The 18,600-nt window shown below is 39.3% G+C and overlaps 1 protein-coding gene across 5 annotated transcripts in view; it reads left to right on the forward strand.

Annotated features, from left to right (window-relative positions):
• The window catches only part of IL1R1 (interleukin 1 receptor type 1), a 74,899-nt gene that overhangs the window by 48,213 nt on the left and 8,086 nt on the right, over window positions 1-18,600 (forward strand). For all 5 annotated transcript variants that reach the window (XM_008008243.3, XM_008008245.3, XM_008008246.3 and 2 more), the window contains exons 2-8: window positions 944-1,020; window positions 4,711-4,777; window positions 11,787-12,021; window positions 12,128-12,317; window positions 13,137-13,305; window positions 15,322-15,387; window positions 18,481-18,598. In XM_008008243.3, the coding sequence (XP_008006434.2) occupies window positions 4,717-4,777; window positions 11,787-12,021; window positions 12,128-12,317; window positions 13,137-13,305; window positions 15,322-15,387; window positions 18,481-18,598 (839 nt within the window). In that variant the 5' untranslated portion in view covers window positions 944-1,020; window positions 4,711-4,716. The remainder of the gene's footprint in view (window positions 1-943; window positions 1,021-4,710; window positions 4,778-11,786; window positions 12,022-12,127; window positions 12,318-13,136; window positions 13,306-15,321; window positions 15,388-18,480; window positions 18,599-18,600) is intronic.

Genomic DNA, 18,600 nt, shown 5'->3' on the forward strand with positions numbered 1-18,600 from the left:
TCTACCCTCTCTTATATGATTCCGGCCATCTCCAGACCCCAGTGACGGTTCCCCTTGCAATCCTATTCTCTGACCCACATCCAGTACCCTCATTCCATCCTTTCTCTTCTTTGATTCTAGGCTGGGTTTTCATCCCCGTGTGTCTCATGCAAAAATGGTGGGTGGGTAGGTAGGTAGGTGGATTCCTTCCCTCCTTCCCTCTCTCCCTCCTTCCTTTCTTCTACAAGTATTTATTGAGCTCTTACGACAGACGTGCAAGATGTGTAGGATGGGCCTCCTCATGGATGTGGGAGTCGGGAGGGTCTGCTCCGCACTGCTTTCTTTCCTGTCCTGTGTTTAATCAAAATAGCTTGTGGTTGTCAAACTCTTGGTATTCTTTTCTCCCTGTGATTTGATTTCCTGAAAGTATCTTGTCCCCAAGGATTATGGAACATACACTTGTTAAACATTGGACTCATTTTCATGACCATTTCATGATCATTTAAATGCCATGACCTTTCTGACACCTTGATATGGTTTAGCTCTGTATCTCCACCCAAATCTCATCTCAAATTATAATCCCCACGTGTCCAGGAGGGACCTGGTGGGAGGTGATTAGATCATGGGGGCTGTTTCCCCTATGCTGTTCTCATGATAGTGAGTGAATTCTCATGAGATCTGATGGTTTAAAAGTGTTTGGCACTTCCCCCATTGCTCTCTCTCCTGCTGCCATGTAAGATGTGCCTGCTTCCACTTCCACCATGATTGTAAGTTTCCTGAGGCTTCCCCAGCCATGTGGAACTGTGAGTCAATTAAATCCTCTTTCCTTTATAAATTACCCAGTCTCAGGTTTCTTTATAGCAGCGTGAAAACGGACTAATACACACCTCTTGAGATCCTCACAGCAATTGGTGCCTTTGGACCTCTTCATTCACACTTGACTCATGTGTTTTTCCTTCCCCAGGTAGACACACCCTCTGAAGATGGTGACTCCCTCCTGAGAAGCTGGACCCCTTGGTAAAAGACAAGGCCTTCTCCAAGGTAACAGGGCTGTGTCACCCCAGGGTCCCACGGATGGCGTTTTCTCACAAATAGCTGAACTCCTCCACGCTCAGATCCAGAGCCCTGGACTATCTCCCATTGTATGCAAAAATATTTTATTTCTGTGGACACATAGTCTTTGGGGCAGCTTGATGGTTTTATTAAATTTTGGAAAGAGGCTTCAGCCCCAGTAAGCGTCAATGCCTGTCCGCTTTCCCAGGTCACCTTGGCTGTGCTACAGTAAAATGGTGGGTTCCAGTGCTGTGTCCAAGCTCTCCCAATTTCAACCCCTTCCAGTCCTTGCTGTCCATTTTCACTCCACTGTCACTGCATGTTCAAATTCTTGCTTTCTGCTTGAGTCAGTACTGCTCACCTCGTCCCAGGAGACCTGGGTCTATGATGCTGTGGGTGACACCCTCTGAGCATCTTTTCTGAGCTATCTGTGGGTACCTAAACCTGCCCCCCAACCTGGCCCTTGCCCTCTCTGCCCTGACCTCAGTGAGTCTGGCCCAGTCCATCGCTGATTCTCCCCTTTGTTCCCGAGCGTTCTCAAATATGCCCCTGCCTGCCTGTCTGTCACTGCAGCTGGCCCAGCCCTCATCCTGTCTCCCATGAACCTCTGTGGTGGCCTGCTCTCCCTGGCTCCCCGGTCTCCACACAGGTGCCAAAATGTCTGCAAAAAATGGAGATCTAACATACATTGGCCCATGGCTTAAAACCTGTACATGCTTCTCTGCCACCTGCAAATGACAGTCTCAGTTCCTCATCAAACCTCCGCATGTTGTGGGAACCTGGGGCTTCTCAGCCTCCCCCTCAGAACCCACCTCTGGTTTATGCTCCAGAACATGATGTTGTTGGACCCTCCCCTCTGCCTCCTCCAGGCTTAGTTAGCCTCTGTCTCCCCTCCTGCCCTGGGCATGGCTTTTCTGGTAGACACCCCCACATCACAGCCTAACTCTGTGTCCATATTTCCTGTGACTGCTGAGCTCCTGGAGCCAGGCCGTGAGACCCTTGTTCCTATTTTTGTTCCCAGAGCCAAATAGATATTTGATGTATGACTGTTAAATGCAGCAGTAAGTGAATAAAGACATGAATGGTTAACTGAAAACATTCTATCAAAACTGTTATTTGTCATCAGAGCATGGGCCGATTTCCAATAGCTAAGATTTGGGAGTGACCATTTGCCAGGCACTGTTCTAAGCTCTTTGCATGTGGCCATTGATTTCACCCACATAGCGCCATCAGTGACATGCTGTCACTGCATTACTTGTCAAAAGGGGGAACTGGGGCATGGAGGCTGAGCTTTTACTCAATGTGCCGTCTATGTTGAGGGACTTCTGACTTGTATGGCCATTCAACTGTGAGCACTATAGAGGCCAGTCAGCCTGGCCCTGCCTTGGAATTTCTGTTATTCAGGGGCATAATGGGGTTTGCGTTGATTTTTGTTGGGAGTGTGTGGGTTAATCTAGGTACAACCCTCATCTCCTTCCCTTCTGATGTCCTCGCTCCCTTTGGTCACGTGACCCTTAACGCCCATTCCCAAGCTCAGTGCTGACTCCTTGCCCCAGGGTCCTGGGGATCAACATGGATCCTACAAGCCTACTCCTGAGAGGACAGGGCCACTCCCACCCCCCCTGACTGTTTCCCAGAGCAGCTCTGGGGCAGAAGTAAACTTGGACCCAGGGGTCATGGCCCTGTGTCCTTTTATCGTCTATTAGAGGAGGATGAGGTCCAACTTCAGCTGGTTCATTACCCCTTGTGCAAATGAGCACACTGGGGCCCAGGGAGAGTCGCGTCCAATATCACCCTGCCTTGTGGTACAGGTCACCCACCTCGGACCTGTGATTAAACATTGTCCACAATTAATTTGGAATTATTATCTCATGATACACTCCATAAAGTTCAGTCACACGCCTTCTTTTTCTTCTCCCTTGCCTAATGATCAGACAAGCCAGATCTTGTAACTAAATGAACCGACAGCTGGCAGTGTTCAGCTGATTTTGCAATGCCCTTATTTTGTTGTTGATAAACTAATGCAAATAGCTGGTTGGCCTAGAACTGGTGATTGGGAAATATTTTAACCCTTCTTTCCTTCCTCTCTATCGTAAAGACTTAAAACACACTTCATGCAGTCACAGAAAGAGCTCATAGACCAGGCTGCAGGGCTTCAAAGGCTTCTATCTTATTTAGTCATCTGAAAATAGTTTAAAGGTAAATATGGTAATAATACTGGTATTCTAGACTATTTTTGGAAGCCAGTAATGTAAATAAAGGGTGAGAGTTAAAAGATATTGAAGGAATGCAGTTTTACTGCTCTGAGGTAGGTTTCAAGACTTGAACCAGGCTTAGGGATCATCATCCTGATACTGGGGGTAAAGTGAAGAGAATATGAATGGGTATGTCTCGTATGATAATCTTTTTTTTTTTTTTCCCCCTGTATTTGTTTTAAAAAGCATGTTGTAACTTAAAAAAATACCTATACACCTTCTTTTTTTTTTTTGAGATGGAGTCTCGCTCTGGCACCCAAGCTGGAGTGCAGTGGCACGATCTTGGCTCACTGCAACCCCTGCCTCCTGGGTTCAAGCAATTCTCCTACCTCAGCCTCCCAAGTGACTGGGATTACAGGCATGCACCACCACACTGAGCTAATTTTTGTACTTTTGGTAGAGATGGAGTTTCACCATGTTGGCCAGGTTTGTCTTGAAGTCCTGGCCTCAAGTGATCTGCCTGCCTTGGGCTCCCAAAGTACTGGGATTACAGAGGTGAGCCACCACGCCCGGCCACAATACATTTTAAATAGAACATTTTCCAGCTAATATTTAAATGACTGTGTGTCATTAGAATCTGAATGAGTGTTGTGTTAAAATATTTGTGTTTTCATATTTATTTACTTACTTATAGCTACAGATAAGAATATAGGCAAATTTAATCTCCCATAAAAATTAAGAGGCAGATGTTTTCAAAGCACAGAATTACATGGTCTACTCTAGACATTGCTCCTAAGGTTGAGCAGAGGGGATAAGAGTTTTTTTCTCTTTTGTCCTTTCCTCTTTTTTTCATACAAAGTTCATTGTAGATATTTTAGAAAGTATAGAAAGCCCCGACAAGGGGAAACCCACCCAACCCAATTTTAATATGTTGTTATCATTTCTTTTAGGTTTTTTGGGTGCATTTCTATGTAGCTATATCCTATTGTGCAAGCAATTCAGTATCTTGCAATATAAAATGAAAGCATGACCTTTGAGCTGGCCAAAAGTGTGGGTTGATTTTTGCAAATGGGTCCTGACAGCAGGGGACATAAGTGGGGAACAAATCTTCACACAAATGGAGGTGAACTGGCTTAGGGGCGAGTGCGTAGCTGACTTTGGATGTAAACTAGAGTTGGGGAAATTTAAATGGGATGTAAGACTGGAAATGTATAATGGGACAGAAGGTAGAAATGTTTAAAATCTTAAGTTGTTGAGTTTGTTCTCAATTTTGTGAAAACTCTTTATCCCTTTTCGTTCCCCACCCCGTTTTTTAACCAAAAGTCAAACATGATAACATTCATGATGTAGAAAAACCAATTCATCAGTTTGTCTTGGCGGTGAGGGTGGGGACAGGGATGGTGTCGGTATATTTAGTTTTAGAGATTTGCTGGAAAAGTAACATTTTTGCTTTTGTCTTTCTTCCATTCCTCCATTTCTCCAGGAGAATATGAAAGTGTTACTCCGACTTATTTGTTTCATTGCTCTACTGATTCCTTTTCTGGAGGCTGGTAAGTTAAGTATTTCTTTGTGTTCTTGTCTGCTAACAAAATCTGTTATTTAGAATACATGAAGTGCCTTCCCTAACAGTCATTTCTAATACTCATTTCTGTTGAATCCCTGGGCACAGAGCTTGTCATAGACCTGTATCGCTGGAAGTTCCTTTCAGCATCTTCCTCTCATTCTCTCACATAGAGAGTGGGAAGCTGAGGCCCAGTGAGGTTAAGAGCCCAAGGTCATGTGGCTAGTTTTGGAACAAAAGCTAAAATCTAGGTCTCCCATCTAGGTCCAGGCCTCTTTCCACTTAACTGCTGGTTGAAAGTGTGATACAGGAAATTCTAACTTTCATTTGGAGGAGATATTATATATTGTCTTTATGAACCCACAGCTGGAAGTCATCAAGATACAGTTCTTTTTCTTTTTCTTTCCATTTCTTCATTTTCTTTAATCTGTTCTCTGTGTGCCAGGTGCTAGCTACTGGGGATACAGCAGGGAATAGTGCAGACAGAAATACCTGCCTGCATAGGGTTTATATTCTTGTAGAAGAGAGTGATAACAGATAAGTAGATATATATTGTGTCATATGATGGCAAGTATAGGGAGGAAAAAAGCAGGAAAAAAGAGTATAAGGTTTTGTCATTAGAGTGGGCAGAAGGTTAATTTTTTGAATGTGGCCAGAAAAAAACCTCCCTGAGAAGCTGACTTTTGAGTTGGCCTTAAGGAAGGGGAAAAGAGAGCTATTTGGATATCAGATTGGGGTGTGGAAATATTCCAGGCAGCATGTGCAAAGGCCCAGAGGCCAAGAGTATTTGGCGTGCTTTCAGAATGAAAATATCAGCGAGGCTGGAGCATAGTGAGAGATGAGGGAAGTCATAAGGGGCCAGGCTATCTGGGTAATGGCAAGATGGCGGAGGGTTGATTATATAGAATGTTGCGCCCTTTCTTAGGGTCTTGGCTTGTAGTCTGGCTGAGATGGGAAAACTGCAGAGTTCTTTGTTCAGAACCAGAGAGGTGATCTGACTTATGTTTTGATTCCTGTTTTGAGAATAGAACTGAGGAAGCCAAAGAGAGAAATAGAGAAGCCAGTTAAGAGGCAAGCCATGATGATGACTTTATCTAGGCAAGAAATGTTAATGGCTTGTCAAAGCGTAGCAAGGAGAAGTGTGAAGCAGACAAATTTTGAAATATTTTGGGAACAGAACCAAGAGGGATTTGGAATTGGGTCATATGTGAGGTGTGAGGGAAACAGAAGAATCAAGAATTATCTTAGGAAATTTTGACCTTAGCAGACACAAGGTGAAATTGCCATTGATGGGATGGGGAAGATCAGGTTTTCAGACTGGACGTGTTAAGTTTAGCTGTCTGTTAGATGTTTAAATGGTGACTTTGACTAGGCAGTCTACAGCCTGAGGGAAAGGTCTGGGTTGAATATATAAAATTGGAGACCTCAGCAGGCGGCTGGTATGAGAACCGTGAAACTGATTGGGATCATGGAGAGTAGTTAGGAAAGGTAAGAACTTTAAGGACTGAGCCAGAGATTGACTTAAATTCCTTGGTCCGGTAAGTTTTCTCCCCTTTGCTGACGGGCTCCATGTGTGTTGGAGCATACCTTCAACATTAAGGCTGTTTACAACTCTGCCTTAGCCTTCACTTCCTGCTTGTGTATGACCTCAGAGTCATCCAGAAATGAGAGTCTGGTGCCTTCTATGCAATTTCCTGGGCATGCACACAGCCCTGCATACATGGGCACCCTTCTAGGTTCCCCAGGAATGTGTTAGAGCTTTTCAAAGCCCTCTGGAGGTTATGGCTCTGGTATTGCAGCTTTTGGCAGTTGTAAAAAGCAATTAACACTGAGTTTTTCCAGCAGACACCTTGGGGCTAGTGCTTTTTCTGTGGAGCTCTTGGTGAGGTCAATAACAACACCACCTTATGAATGTGACTTTGAGGACCTACTGGTCAAGTCAAAGAGTGGCAGTGCTCTGGAAATGGGACTTTTTGAGGTGCTCCAAACCCTCTCTGTTCTTGCAAGCCTGCTGGTTTTCAAAGCCTGTGTGTCTGCAAAGCCCTGCTATTCATGGCTGTTGTAGAGCTGGGAAGAGTAGGATGGGAGTCATTTAAGTTATAAAGCTACAAACCCTGCTGATCTGTGATTTGGCGTGTTTCTGTTTGTTTCCTTGTTTTCTAATAAATGCTCTTCTGGTTATTGGAAGCCTTTGATTTTTGAAATTTTTTGCCAGTCTTTTTGTTGCTCTTTTGGAGGAATGATTTATGAGACTGCCCCACCCCCAACCCCACCATATTGGAAATCCTGCAAATTCGATTTCTTTGAATAGAAGATAGTATTAATAGATATAGGGCAATTCAGGCTATGTACTTCTTCTCGAGGGAGCTTTAGTAGTCTGGAAAATTTGCTCATTTCATTTATGTTATTAAATTTATTGGCATAACATTGTTTGTAATATTCCCTCATGACCCTTTACAAATTATTTAAAAGAGATGTCATCTCTTTTTTTTCCTGATTAGTCTGGCTAAAGATTTATCAATTTTATTGTTTTTATGAAAGAACTGGCTTTTGGTATCTTTGATTTTTCTTCATTGTTCTTCTGTTTTCTATTTCATTGATTTCCTCTCTGATCTATATTACTATTTTCTTCTTACTTCTTCTGCTACATTAATTATGTTTTTTATTTTCTGTGTCTTACCATATTTTGACATTCTGGAAGGTGTTTCATATCTAGGGAGAGACTGCCCCACCCAGGGCTAAGCAGTTCCTAGGTGTGTTGTGGACAGCTCACAGCTGGCCCTTCATGTGAGACTGCCTGACCCAAGACTGTACCCCACTCACCTCCTTATCCAACTCTTATACACCCAAACCAATATTACCCCAGCCTCAACCAACACAGGGTCAGGTACCAGAGAACTAGGGACAACCTCTATGCCCAAAGCCTGCAAGAATGGTTCAGACGGCCCAGTCTGAAGCTGTTTATGCTGTCCTGCTTTGCCTTTCCTATGGGAACCCCAGTAAAGACTCTGGCCTAGGCTTTCTTTTTGTTTCTGCTTCTGCCTCCTAACCCAATCTGGTGATTCTCTCTGTGGTTTTGCGTGGTATGGCATACCCCTTCTGTCCAAACCACTAAGTAATACAAATCTTTCAATGGCATTAGTCTCTGTTTTGTCAGTCAGCCAGCTCCATAAATGAAGACCCAGGCATAAAATCTCTGCTTGCTGCTTACTTTGGAATTACTTTGTTGTTTTTCTAGTTTCTTAAGGTAGAAGCTCAAGTCATCAATTTGAAATTTTTAAAAAATATATAGGATTTAATGCTAGCAATTTCCCTCTAAGTACTGTTTTCATTGAATGCCACAAGTTTTGATATGTTATGTTTTCCTTATCATTCAGATAAAAATACTTTATATTCTTTTTGATTTCTTTGACTCATGAGTTACTTAGGAGTATGTTAGTTTTCAGATATATGGGGATTCCTTAGATATCTTTCTGTTATTGATTTCTAATCTAATTCCATTGTCACCAGAGAATAAGTTTGTCTAATTTGAATCCTTTTAAATTTACTGAGTCTTGGGTTATGGGGAAGAATATGGAAAATTTGCTCAGTTTTATGTGTGCACTTATAAAAGAGTGTAATATTTTACTGTTGTTGGTTGGAATTTTCTGCAAATATCAATTATGTCAAATTGGCTGATAGTGTTGTTCAAATCTTCTGTGTTGTTACTCATTGTCTGTTTAATTTTACTGCTTGTTCTATCAGTCCTTGTGAGTGGGGTTTCTCTAGTTTCTTGCAGAACTAATTTCTCTAGTTCTTGCACTTCTATCAGTTTTGGCTTCATATATTTTGAAGCACTGTTAGCAGCTACCTAAACATTTGGTATTATTGTGTCCCTATTGATTAATGACTTCTTTACTTTTTAAAAATTTATTTATTTATTTATTCATTTTTGAGACAAAGTCTCGCTGTGTCGCCCAGGCTGGAGTGCAGTGGCACGATCTCAGCTCACAGCAACCTCCACCTCCTGGGTTCAAGTGATTCTTGTGCCTCAGCCTCCCAAGCAGCTAGGATTACAGGTGCCCACCACCACACCTGGCTAATTTTTTTGTATTTTAGTAGAGACAGAGTTTCACCATATTGGCCAGGCTGATCTCAAACTCCTGACCTCAGATGATTCACCTGCCTCAGCCTCCCAAAGTGCTGGGATTACAGGTGTAAGCCACCACGCCCGGCCAACTTCTTTATTTTTATGAAATTCCCCTTTTTTTCTTGTAATTTTTTTTACTGTAAAATCTACTTTGATAATAGTCACTCAAGCTTTAATTAATTTTTATTAAGGTATAGTTGACAAAATCATATATATTTACAATGTACAATGTGATGTTTTGGTATATGTATACATTGTGAAATGGTTAACCCTAGCTAATTAATCAAACTTTCTTTTCATGAGTGTTAGCATGGCAAATATTTTTCTTTTCTTTTTAATCTATTTTTACCTTTATTTATAAAATCTGTGTATGTAGGTGTATGTGTTTATGTTAGGCACCACATAGTTGGGCCTTTCTTTGGCCCATCTGACCATTTCTGCCTTTCAATGGGAGTGTTTAGGCTATTTGAAATTTTAGTGTGATTATTCATATATTAGGGCTTAGTTCTGGGATCTTGCTATTTGTTTTTCTATTAGTCCCATCAATTCTGTTATTTTTTTCTCTCTTTTTGCTGCCTTTTAGATTAACTGGCATTTTTAGGATTCATTTTATTTCGCTTTTTGGCTTTTTAGTCATAACTGTTTGTTGTGTATGTGTTTTTTAATGACTGCTCTGGGGCTTAAATAGCCATATCTAAGTTATCTCTGTCTGCCTTCAAGTGACACTATACAGTTTCACATACAGTATACAAACTTAAGACAGTATATTCCCATTTCTCCTTTCTTGAACTTTGCCCTATTCTTTCCATACGTGTTACTGCTTTATTTGTTATAAACTTTATAGCATTTTGTTATTTTTTATTTAAACACTCAGTTTTCTTTAAAGAGATTTAAATAAGAAAGATGATCTTGTAATTACCCATTTTTGTTGCTATTCATTCTTTTGTGTAGATTCATTTTCATCTTAGAATATTGCCTTTTTTGAAGGACTTACATATTTCTTGTAATGCAGGTCTACTGGTGATGACATTTTACAGCTTTGGCAAATCTGAAAAAGTCCATATTTTTCCCTAAATTTTAAATATATTTTCACTGGATATGGAATTCTAGGTAGACTTTTTCTTTCGGTACTTTAACAATATTGTTTTACTCTCTTCTGGCTTGTATTGTTTTTGGAAAGAAGGCTGCATCATTTTTTGTCTTTGTCCTCTGCAATAATTGTGTCATTTCTCCCTGGCTACATAGAAGATTTTATCTTTGTCACTGGTTTTAAACAATTTGATTATTATGTGTTTGTAGTTTGCTTTATGTTTCTTTTGCTTGGGGTTCATTGTGATTTGGGAGCCTATGTATACATCAGTTTTGTCACATCTTGAAAAACTTCAAGTATGTTTTCTGTTTTCCACATTTTTCTTCTTCAGTGATTCATATTACATGTATTGAAGTTGTCCTAAGTAAAATAATTCCCTGCCCATTTTATTCTGTTATTTTCTTCTCTGTGCTTAACTTTGGATAATTTCTAATGCTGTGTCTTCAAGTTCACTCATCTTTTTTTTCCCTGCAATATCAAATCTGCCGTTAATCCCATCCATTGTTTTTTGTAACTCAACATTATTGTTTTCATCTCTAAAAGTTTTTAAAAATCTCTTTCATGTCTTCACTAATCATGTTTGATCTTTCCTGTAGCATCTTGAATAAATGGAATACAATAGTAATAAACTATTTTAATTTTTAAATTTATTAAGCCTATTGTCTGTGTCATTTCTGGGTCAGTTTTGACTGATGGATTTTTTTCCTCCTTATCATTGGTTGTATGTTACTGCTTTTTGCATGCCTAATGATTTTTTTGAATGTTAGACATTGTGGATTTTACCATGTTGGGTGCTGGATATTTTCATATTCCCCAAAATGTTCTTGAGCTTTGTTCTGCCACATGATTGTTACTTGGAAATGGTTTAATCCTTTCGGGTCTTGCTTTTAAGCTTTATTAGGATCAGGAAAAAGTTTATTCTAGGCCTAATTTTCCCTAATGACTGAGTCAGAACCCTTCTGGGTACTGTGCCTGATGCCTTATCATTAATGAAGCTTTCCACTCTGGCTGTTGGGAACAGCAACTCTTTCCAGCATTGGCTGTGCTCCACGTGTTACTCCCTCCAGTTCTTTTGACAATACTCCCTCTGGCCTTGGGTAATTTTCTTATATGCTTATGCTAACTGATAGATACTCAGCTGAAAACTTGGGGGAGACTCTCAGTTATCATGAGACTCTCTCTCCCTGTCATCATGCAGCTCTAAGTACTTGGGGACTCTGCCCTGCAAACTTTTCTACCCAGGTTCTCAGCTCCGTCTCTTCAACTCACTGGGCTTTGCCTGTGTTTCTTCTTGGCAATGTCATGGCCTGGCTGTAATTTTGGACAACAGTAGAGCTCACCTCCTTTCTTCCCCATCTTTCTGGGATTTCTATCCTTTGTTTTCTGATGTTCAATGTCTTGAATACCATTGTTTCATATATTTTGTCCATTTTTTAGTTGTTCATGTGCGAAGGTAAATCCAGTTTCTATTACTCCATCTTGTACTGAAAGGCATGACTCTCCTCCTACATTATCTCAACTTTTTAGATGAGTGAAAAGTGGGTGAAGGAGGTTAAATAACTTGCCAAAGGCACAGCACACAGGCAGTAAGTGACACAGCTGGACTTGAATATGCTTCTCAGACTCCCAGGATAATGCCCTTATCACAAGGCTGTGAAGCTTTTATGTGTAATGTGAATTGATATATTTAATAATCGATGTATTTCTTCATAGCTATTAAATCAAGAGACACTGGCAGATTTTTTATATAAATTGCTTCCCCCCTTCTCCCTTTTAAAGATAAATGCCAGGAACGTGAAGAAAAAATAATTTTAGTGTCATCTGCAAATGAAATTGATGTTCGTCCCTGTCCTCTTAACCCAAATGAATACAAAGGCACTATAACATGGTATAAAAATGACAGCAAGACACCTATATCTACAGAACAAGCCTCCAGGATTCATCAGCACAAAAAGAAACTTTGGTTTGTTCCTGCTAAGGTAGAAGATTCAGGACATTACTATTGTGTGGTAAGGTGAGAGAGGAATTAGTATGTTACAAATGTGTTCTAGTTTCCTACAGTTGTTAAGGACAGAAATACTTTTAATAATGATTAACTTACCTATTTTATTTTATTTTAGAAATTCATCTTACTGCCTCAGAATTAAAATAACTGCAAAATTTGTGGAGAATGAGCCTAACTTGTGTTATAATGCAGAAGCCATATTTACGCAGAGACTACCCGTTGCAGGAGATGGAGGACTTGTGTGCCCTTATATGGAGTTTTTTAAAGACGAAAATAATGAGTTACCTAAATTACAGTGGTATAAGGTAATTTTGTTTTAAATATGACATTTCACTTTTCCAGAAAATAAAATAGTTCCCTGGACAATAGAATGAATCTGCAAAGTACCTTTTTATTTTGCATATTGTTTTCTCTTTAATGGTGACACTTGATAGGGAACCTAAAAAGAATCATAAGACTGCATTCACTTAATTTGAAGCTTAACTAGAAACTTACTTGCTATCGTTTTTATTTAATTTAATAAGATGTAATTGAGAAAAGTTCTAGAAATAGATGTTTAAAGAGAAGGCTGATTATAAGCTTAAGGTATTTAAGATATAACTATTTATTACAAAATATACTATGTGTGTTTTATTAAAGATATGGTCTTCAAATAACCTGCTAGTTTCCATAACTGTCTTAAAAGTGAGTCGACTAGCTTTCCATGTAACACCCCATGTTGTGGTATCTTTAATCTGCCTAGTCTGGTGGAACTCAAATGGGGAATCATCTCGTAGAGCGTAAGACATACTAAATAAATAATATCAATGAAGAAATGAAGTGCAGTATTGTTAAGAAACTATATAGTGTTAACTTTTTTCCAAACATGTTTTTCCTGCAAAATAAATTGGCATTCACTTCTTGTACTATGAAGTCTCATAGACTTGAAAACTTAATGTCATAGGAATATAGTTAACTGTTTCCAAAAAACCAATATTAAAACTTACTGTCTGTAAGGACGTTTTCCAGTCTCTTTCTAAAAATATAACGTTTGCTAAGGTGAAAAAAATGGAGTTCCTTTGACTGGTAGGTTGGGGAAAGTTATTGGTTATTGGTTTTCAATGCTTCTCTCTCCCTTTATCTAGGATTGCAAACCTCTACTTCTTGACAATATACACTTTAGTGGAGTCAAAGATAGGCTCATCGTGATGAATGTGGCTGAAAAGCATAGAGGGAACTATACTTGTCATGCATCCTACACATACTTGGGCAAGCAGTATCCTATTACCCGGGTAATAGAATTTATTACTCTAGGTGAGTCATAGCTCCAGCCCTAGAAGGTTTAGATCTGGGAAGGCCCAGAGACTATGATTGTAATATTACTTTCATTGTCCATGAAGAAACAAAATCCAAGATGACCTCAGTGATACCACAAAAGTCACATGACTTTAGTTTTGTTTTTTTTGTTACTAAACACTATGTAATGTTTTCCATTCCTGCTTCAGATGTAGTTTTAATTAAATAGAGACATTATGAGCTGTGTTTTCCAACCGATCTAAGAGGGTTGTTCTTTGGCATGGCTAGAAATGGTTCTTACTGAAAGCTCTGGGGCTCCCTCTGGCTGGAATATGGGAATGTTCTGAGAGCTTGCACTTGGGGAATCTCAGTGAGTCTCAGTGTCTAGCAGCAAGCATGGGTGTGGACACTAACGAGCTTTGGAATAAGTCACATTTCCAGCATCTACCTCCTGTTCGTTCTGTGTTAGGTGTTAACCTCTCTAAGCCTGTTTCCTCTTCTGTAACAAGATGATGCAATCTCCCAAGATTATTGGGAAGATTAGAGATATGGGGTCCACTAAACTCGTGTGCCTGGTGCAAAGAAATGCTTGGTGCAAAACAGCTATGCAATTAATAGGTGTACCGTGATTGTTCTTGTTCATTTTCTTGTGTCTTTCAATTCTGCATTAACCATGTTTCATATTGAAAACTATATCACAACAAAATGAAACAAAATGCACAAATTACCAGGGGATAGTCAGAATGCTCAAACTTTGTGTAAATAATGAGATGTTGTAAGCTTTATGTAATATAAGAAGTGTTATTCCAACCAGAACTTTTTGTAGGTTAGAGGGGTATCTATTAGTAGTTATGCTGGGACAACAGGTATAAATTGGGACTAGCCCAAGCAATCTCAGAATATGATCACCCTATAAATAGCTTCACTTTTCTAGTTATATAATACTTTATTTTCCTAAAAATATTTTTATTAAGCAAAAATTAATTCCTTGCTATGGTCCTTGCCATTCATAAGCATCAGTGAATCCTAATTTTCAGTGGTCTTTGTATCAAACCATGTTCTTGAGTCTTTAGCAGCCTGTCATTGGGTAGCTGTGGTCTGTCTTTCCTGAAACATAGCAACCAAACCAGCAAGTAGAACCTGAGAAAGAACTGGGCACTGGGGAATATTTAAGCTAGGTTAAATGTGTTTTAGATACTCTCTGTTCCCTTTTCTGATCCCATTTGTAGAAACAATATACTCTACTCCGGGTGGGGTAATACTTTGTTTTCTTCCCAAGGCCCACCCCAATGATGCTTAGTGTTTTTTGTTCACTCAAGGATTCAAAAATATTTATTAAGCATTTACTATGTTTCAGGAACTGTTATAGGTATACGTTAGGGAACAAAAGAGAGAATATCCTACCATCATGGTGTTCACTTTTTTTTTTTTTTTTGACTGGGGGAATACCGAGTACTCAATTTTATAGTTTCTCATAGTTTCTTCATGGCCACAGGTCAACCCCTGAAGCCAATCTTTTCATAAATAAGTCAGATTAATTTCTGGGGCTCCTTGATACTTCTTTTTGCCTATTTTAATAAATTACAGCATGATTCCATAACCCTGTAGTTCTCACTACTGGGTCATTACCACAGTCATTAAATGCAAGCAGGTCTAGTACTGATTAGCCCTGCTGGCCAATAACACCCAATTCAAGGAACTAACTTCCCACTACTCTTGCCTTTCCTGATGTGCTTTCACTTATGAGAGGCACTTGTCTGGGGACCCAGGGACCTGGTGATGTGTTTTTTTTCAGTTGCACCCCACTCTATGGGTTCACAAGGTCTAGCTCTGCCCCAGGGTTCACAGGGTGCTGTGACCTCTGCCTCAGCTTTCTTCCTTCACTTTCTGCCTCCTGTCTCCTGGCATATGTGCTTTGAACACTTGATGGAGTATCTGGCCAGAAGTAATTTAGTATATTTTGCTAATTGTTGTCGTCACTTGAGCTTCTGATCTATAAGAGACTGACAAACTTTATGGATGTTTTTCTTTCAGAGGAAAACAAATCCACAAGGCCTGTGATTGTGAGCCCAGCTAATGAGACAATAGAAGTAGACTTGGGTAAGTGGGCTCCAGTCAGGATATGTTGGAATCAGTTTTTTTTTAAACGTGAGAGTAAGATAAATTGTATCTTTACTATATATAATCCAAGCCATTTACTGCATATATCTATAATTAGAGGGAAAGTGACACACATTATATCTTAATTTTTTTCTATTTCTTGCCTCTATGGCAAACATCTTGCCATGTCTGATATCTCCAGCTCTACTTTTCTGTGGACACTTACTACCATGAAAACACCAACCAGACACCAAGGTTAAAAGGCATAGGAACCAGCAATGCTGTTGACTGGTACAGAGCTAAAATATTTAATGACAAAATTCGGGTTTGCTGTAATAGTGAATCAATAGAGCAGGTGTTACTTATCTCTGAATTAAACAAAAATTATATTTGACATCTTAGAGAACTTCTGAAGAATTAATTATTGTACGATAGACATCAGCAGTGTTACAGTTTCAGGACTGGATTTCTTATGACCAGATCCAAGCTTTGAGTCAGAAGAGTAAGACTACAGGCCCCAAAGATGGTAGTCATTCTAGAAAAGTACTTTTCCAAGTTAGTGAACATTTTTTATTCAAGAATAAAGAAAACCCCACAAGCATCTAGTTCTGCACTGTTGAGTGCAGTAGTTACTAGCCACATGGGGTTACAGACGTGTAAAATTAAAAGTCAGTCGATTCATTTAGTTAAATTAAAAATTAGTTCATCTGTCACATTAGCCATATCTCAAGGGCTTAACAGCCACATGTGACAAGTGACTACTGTAGAGATAAGCATGAATATAGAACATTTCCATCATCACTGAAAGTTCTTCTGGAAACCACTGATCCAGACAGAAAAAGTGATTCTTTGTATCAGGGGACCCAAAATAGGCTGGCTTTGGAATTGCCTTCTGTAACAGTAACTGCATGACAGCAGTCAAGAACCATACAGAGGTTCGAAGGTTCATGTTTGTGATCTGCGAATTCTGTACTTGGCCAGTTCTGTACTTGTTATTTATGGTGGAAGGTGGTAGAAAGACATTCTTAGATAGAAACAAAAATGTCAAAACTCAAAATTAAATATGGGCCAATAGGCTCTAGAATAATGTTTCTCAATCATCTTTTTTGTGTTAGGTTGTTCCCCTTTAGAGTCTAAAAAGTCTTCCTCCACCTAATTCTCTTTCCTGTCTTCAAATTTCAATACCACAGTTATTTTTATATCTGCTGATATACTGTGGCCCTTTGGAGTACCACAAACCATGTAATATCTAAGGTTTTGTTGCCTCTTCCCCAAGAACCAGGTGTTGCCCTGCTGGCCACAGCCCCTGTTGGAAGTGCCTGCCCCAGAAGTGTGTAATTGAGGGCTCTGATGCCTAGGCTGCATTGATCTCTCAATCTAAAAAAAAAAGCTTCAAATTAGGAAATAATTATTTTAATGTATTGTATTGACAGTGGATCAGAAGCATATAGTACCCTGTCGTAAGATTATCCTGAAGGGTGTTAAATAGGCAATAAGATCCCATACCATTACTCCTAAGATGACTTAGAAAAGTAGGAATTGAGAGATACTTCCTTAACTTAATAAATAACATCAGTGCAAGCCAATAGTCACTAACATTCTTAATGATGAAATACTATAGACTTTCTCACTAAAGCCAAGAGCAAGACAAAGATGCCCATGTAACCACTATTACTGAACACAGTCTAGAAGTGCCTACTAATGCAATTGAAGGAAAAAAACAAGGTATGCTTACCACAAGGGAAAAAAGACATTTTTATTATTGTTTCCAGATCATACAAATCCCAAGAAAATCGCTGGGAAATACTAGAATTAATTCTATATAAATTAGTCAGATAACGAATTAACATTTAGAATTAATGTTCTAAAATATAAGACTTTTTTAGCAATAACCAGCTAGAAAGCATAATAGGAAAACAAATGCCATTTGCACCAGTAAATGTCTTAGAAGTGTCCATAAAATATCTTAGAAAAACTTTGAAAATATGTGGAATTTATAAGAGAGGAAAAAAACTAAAAAAACCCAAAACCCTGAATATTAATCTCAGGAAAACTGAAATTTAAAGCATACATCCAGCCGGGTGTAGTGGCTCAGGCCTGTAATCCCAGCACTTTGGGAGGCCAAGGTGGACAGATCACTTGAGGCCAGGTGTTTGAGACCACCTTGGCCAAGATGTTGAAACACCGTCTCTACTAAAAATACAAAAATTAGCTGGGTATGGGGGTGCACGCCTGTAGTTCCAGCTGCTCAAGAGGCTGAGGCATGAGAGTTGCTAGAACTCAGGAGGAGGTTACAGTGAGCCGAGATTGCGCCACTGCACTTCCAACCTGGGTGACAGAGCGAGACTCTGTCTCATTTAAAAAAATGCAGTTAAATAATGGATAGAGGGATAACAGTTTTTAAAAGCAAGGTCGATGAGCACCAAGCTAACAAAAAGCATGTTGACTTACCGTGAATTCAAGAAATGTAGATGAAAACTTAAGTGACATTTTCTTCTCTCAAAAGGCAATGTCTAACCAAAAACACTTGTTATCTGGTGGTTTCGGGGAAAATCGTGCTCACATACTCTACTGCAGAGAATGTAGACTGATACAGCCTCACTAAAGAGAGGGGGTTAGCTTTTAAAATATGTTTCTTTAATTCAATCCTACTTCCAGATTTTAATACTTCAGGATGTGTACAAACAAGGATATTCATTAAAATATTAATCTTAATAATGAAAAATTAGGAAATTGTGTTCATCAATAGGAAATAGTTAATCATAGTGTATATGTATTATGGAGTGCTAAGCAGCCATGACACAGTCCATTTTGGAAGACAAATCATGTGGGCCCAAATTCCCAATCCACAGTAATTTCAAAATAGTAGGCAATAAGACCCCATTTCAAAAATTGCATGTGTTCACAGAGAAGATAAGGAATGAGATACATAAGGTTACTAATGGTGGTTTTCTCTGGGTGGTGGGTTTAGGGTAATTTTCCTTTTTCTTTGTGCATTTCTATATTTAAAATTTTAATTCAATAGCCATTTATTAATCTAGATAGATCAGAAAAGATCAATTAATGTTACGATTAAAAATACATTCTTTGCAGGATCCCAGATACAATTGATCTGTAATGTCACTGGCCAGTTGAGTGACACTGCCTACTGGAAGTGGAATGGGTCCTACATTGATGAAGATGACCCAGTGCTAGGGGAAGACTATTACAGGT

Source organism: Chlorocebus sabaeus, chromosome 14, assembly GCF_047675955.1.
Source record: "Chlorocebus sabaeus isolate Y175 chromosome 14, mChlSab1.0.hap1, whole genome shotgun sequence".
NCBI lineage: Eukaryota > Metazoa > Chordata > Mammalia > Primates > Cercopithecidae > Chlorocebus > Chlorocebus sabaeus.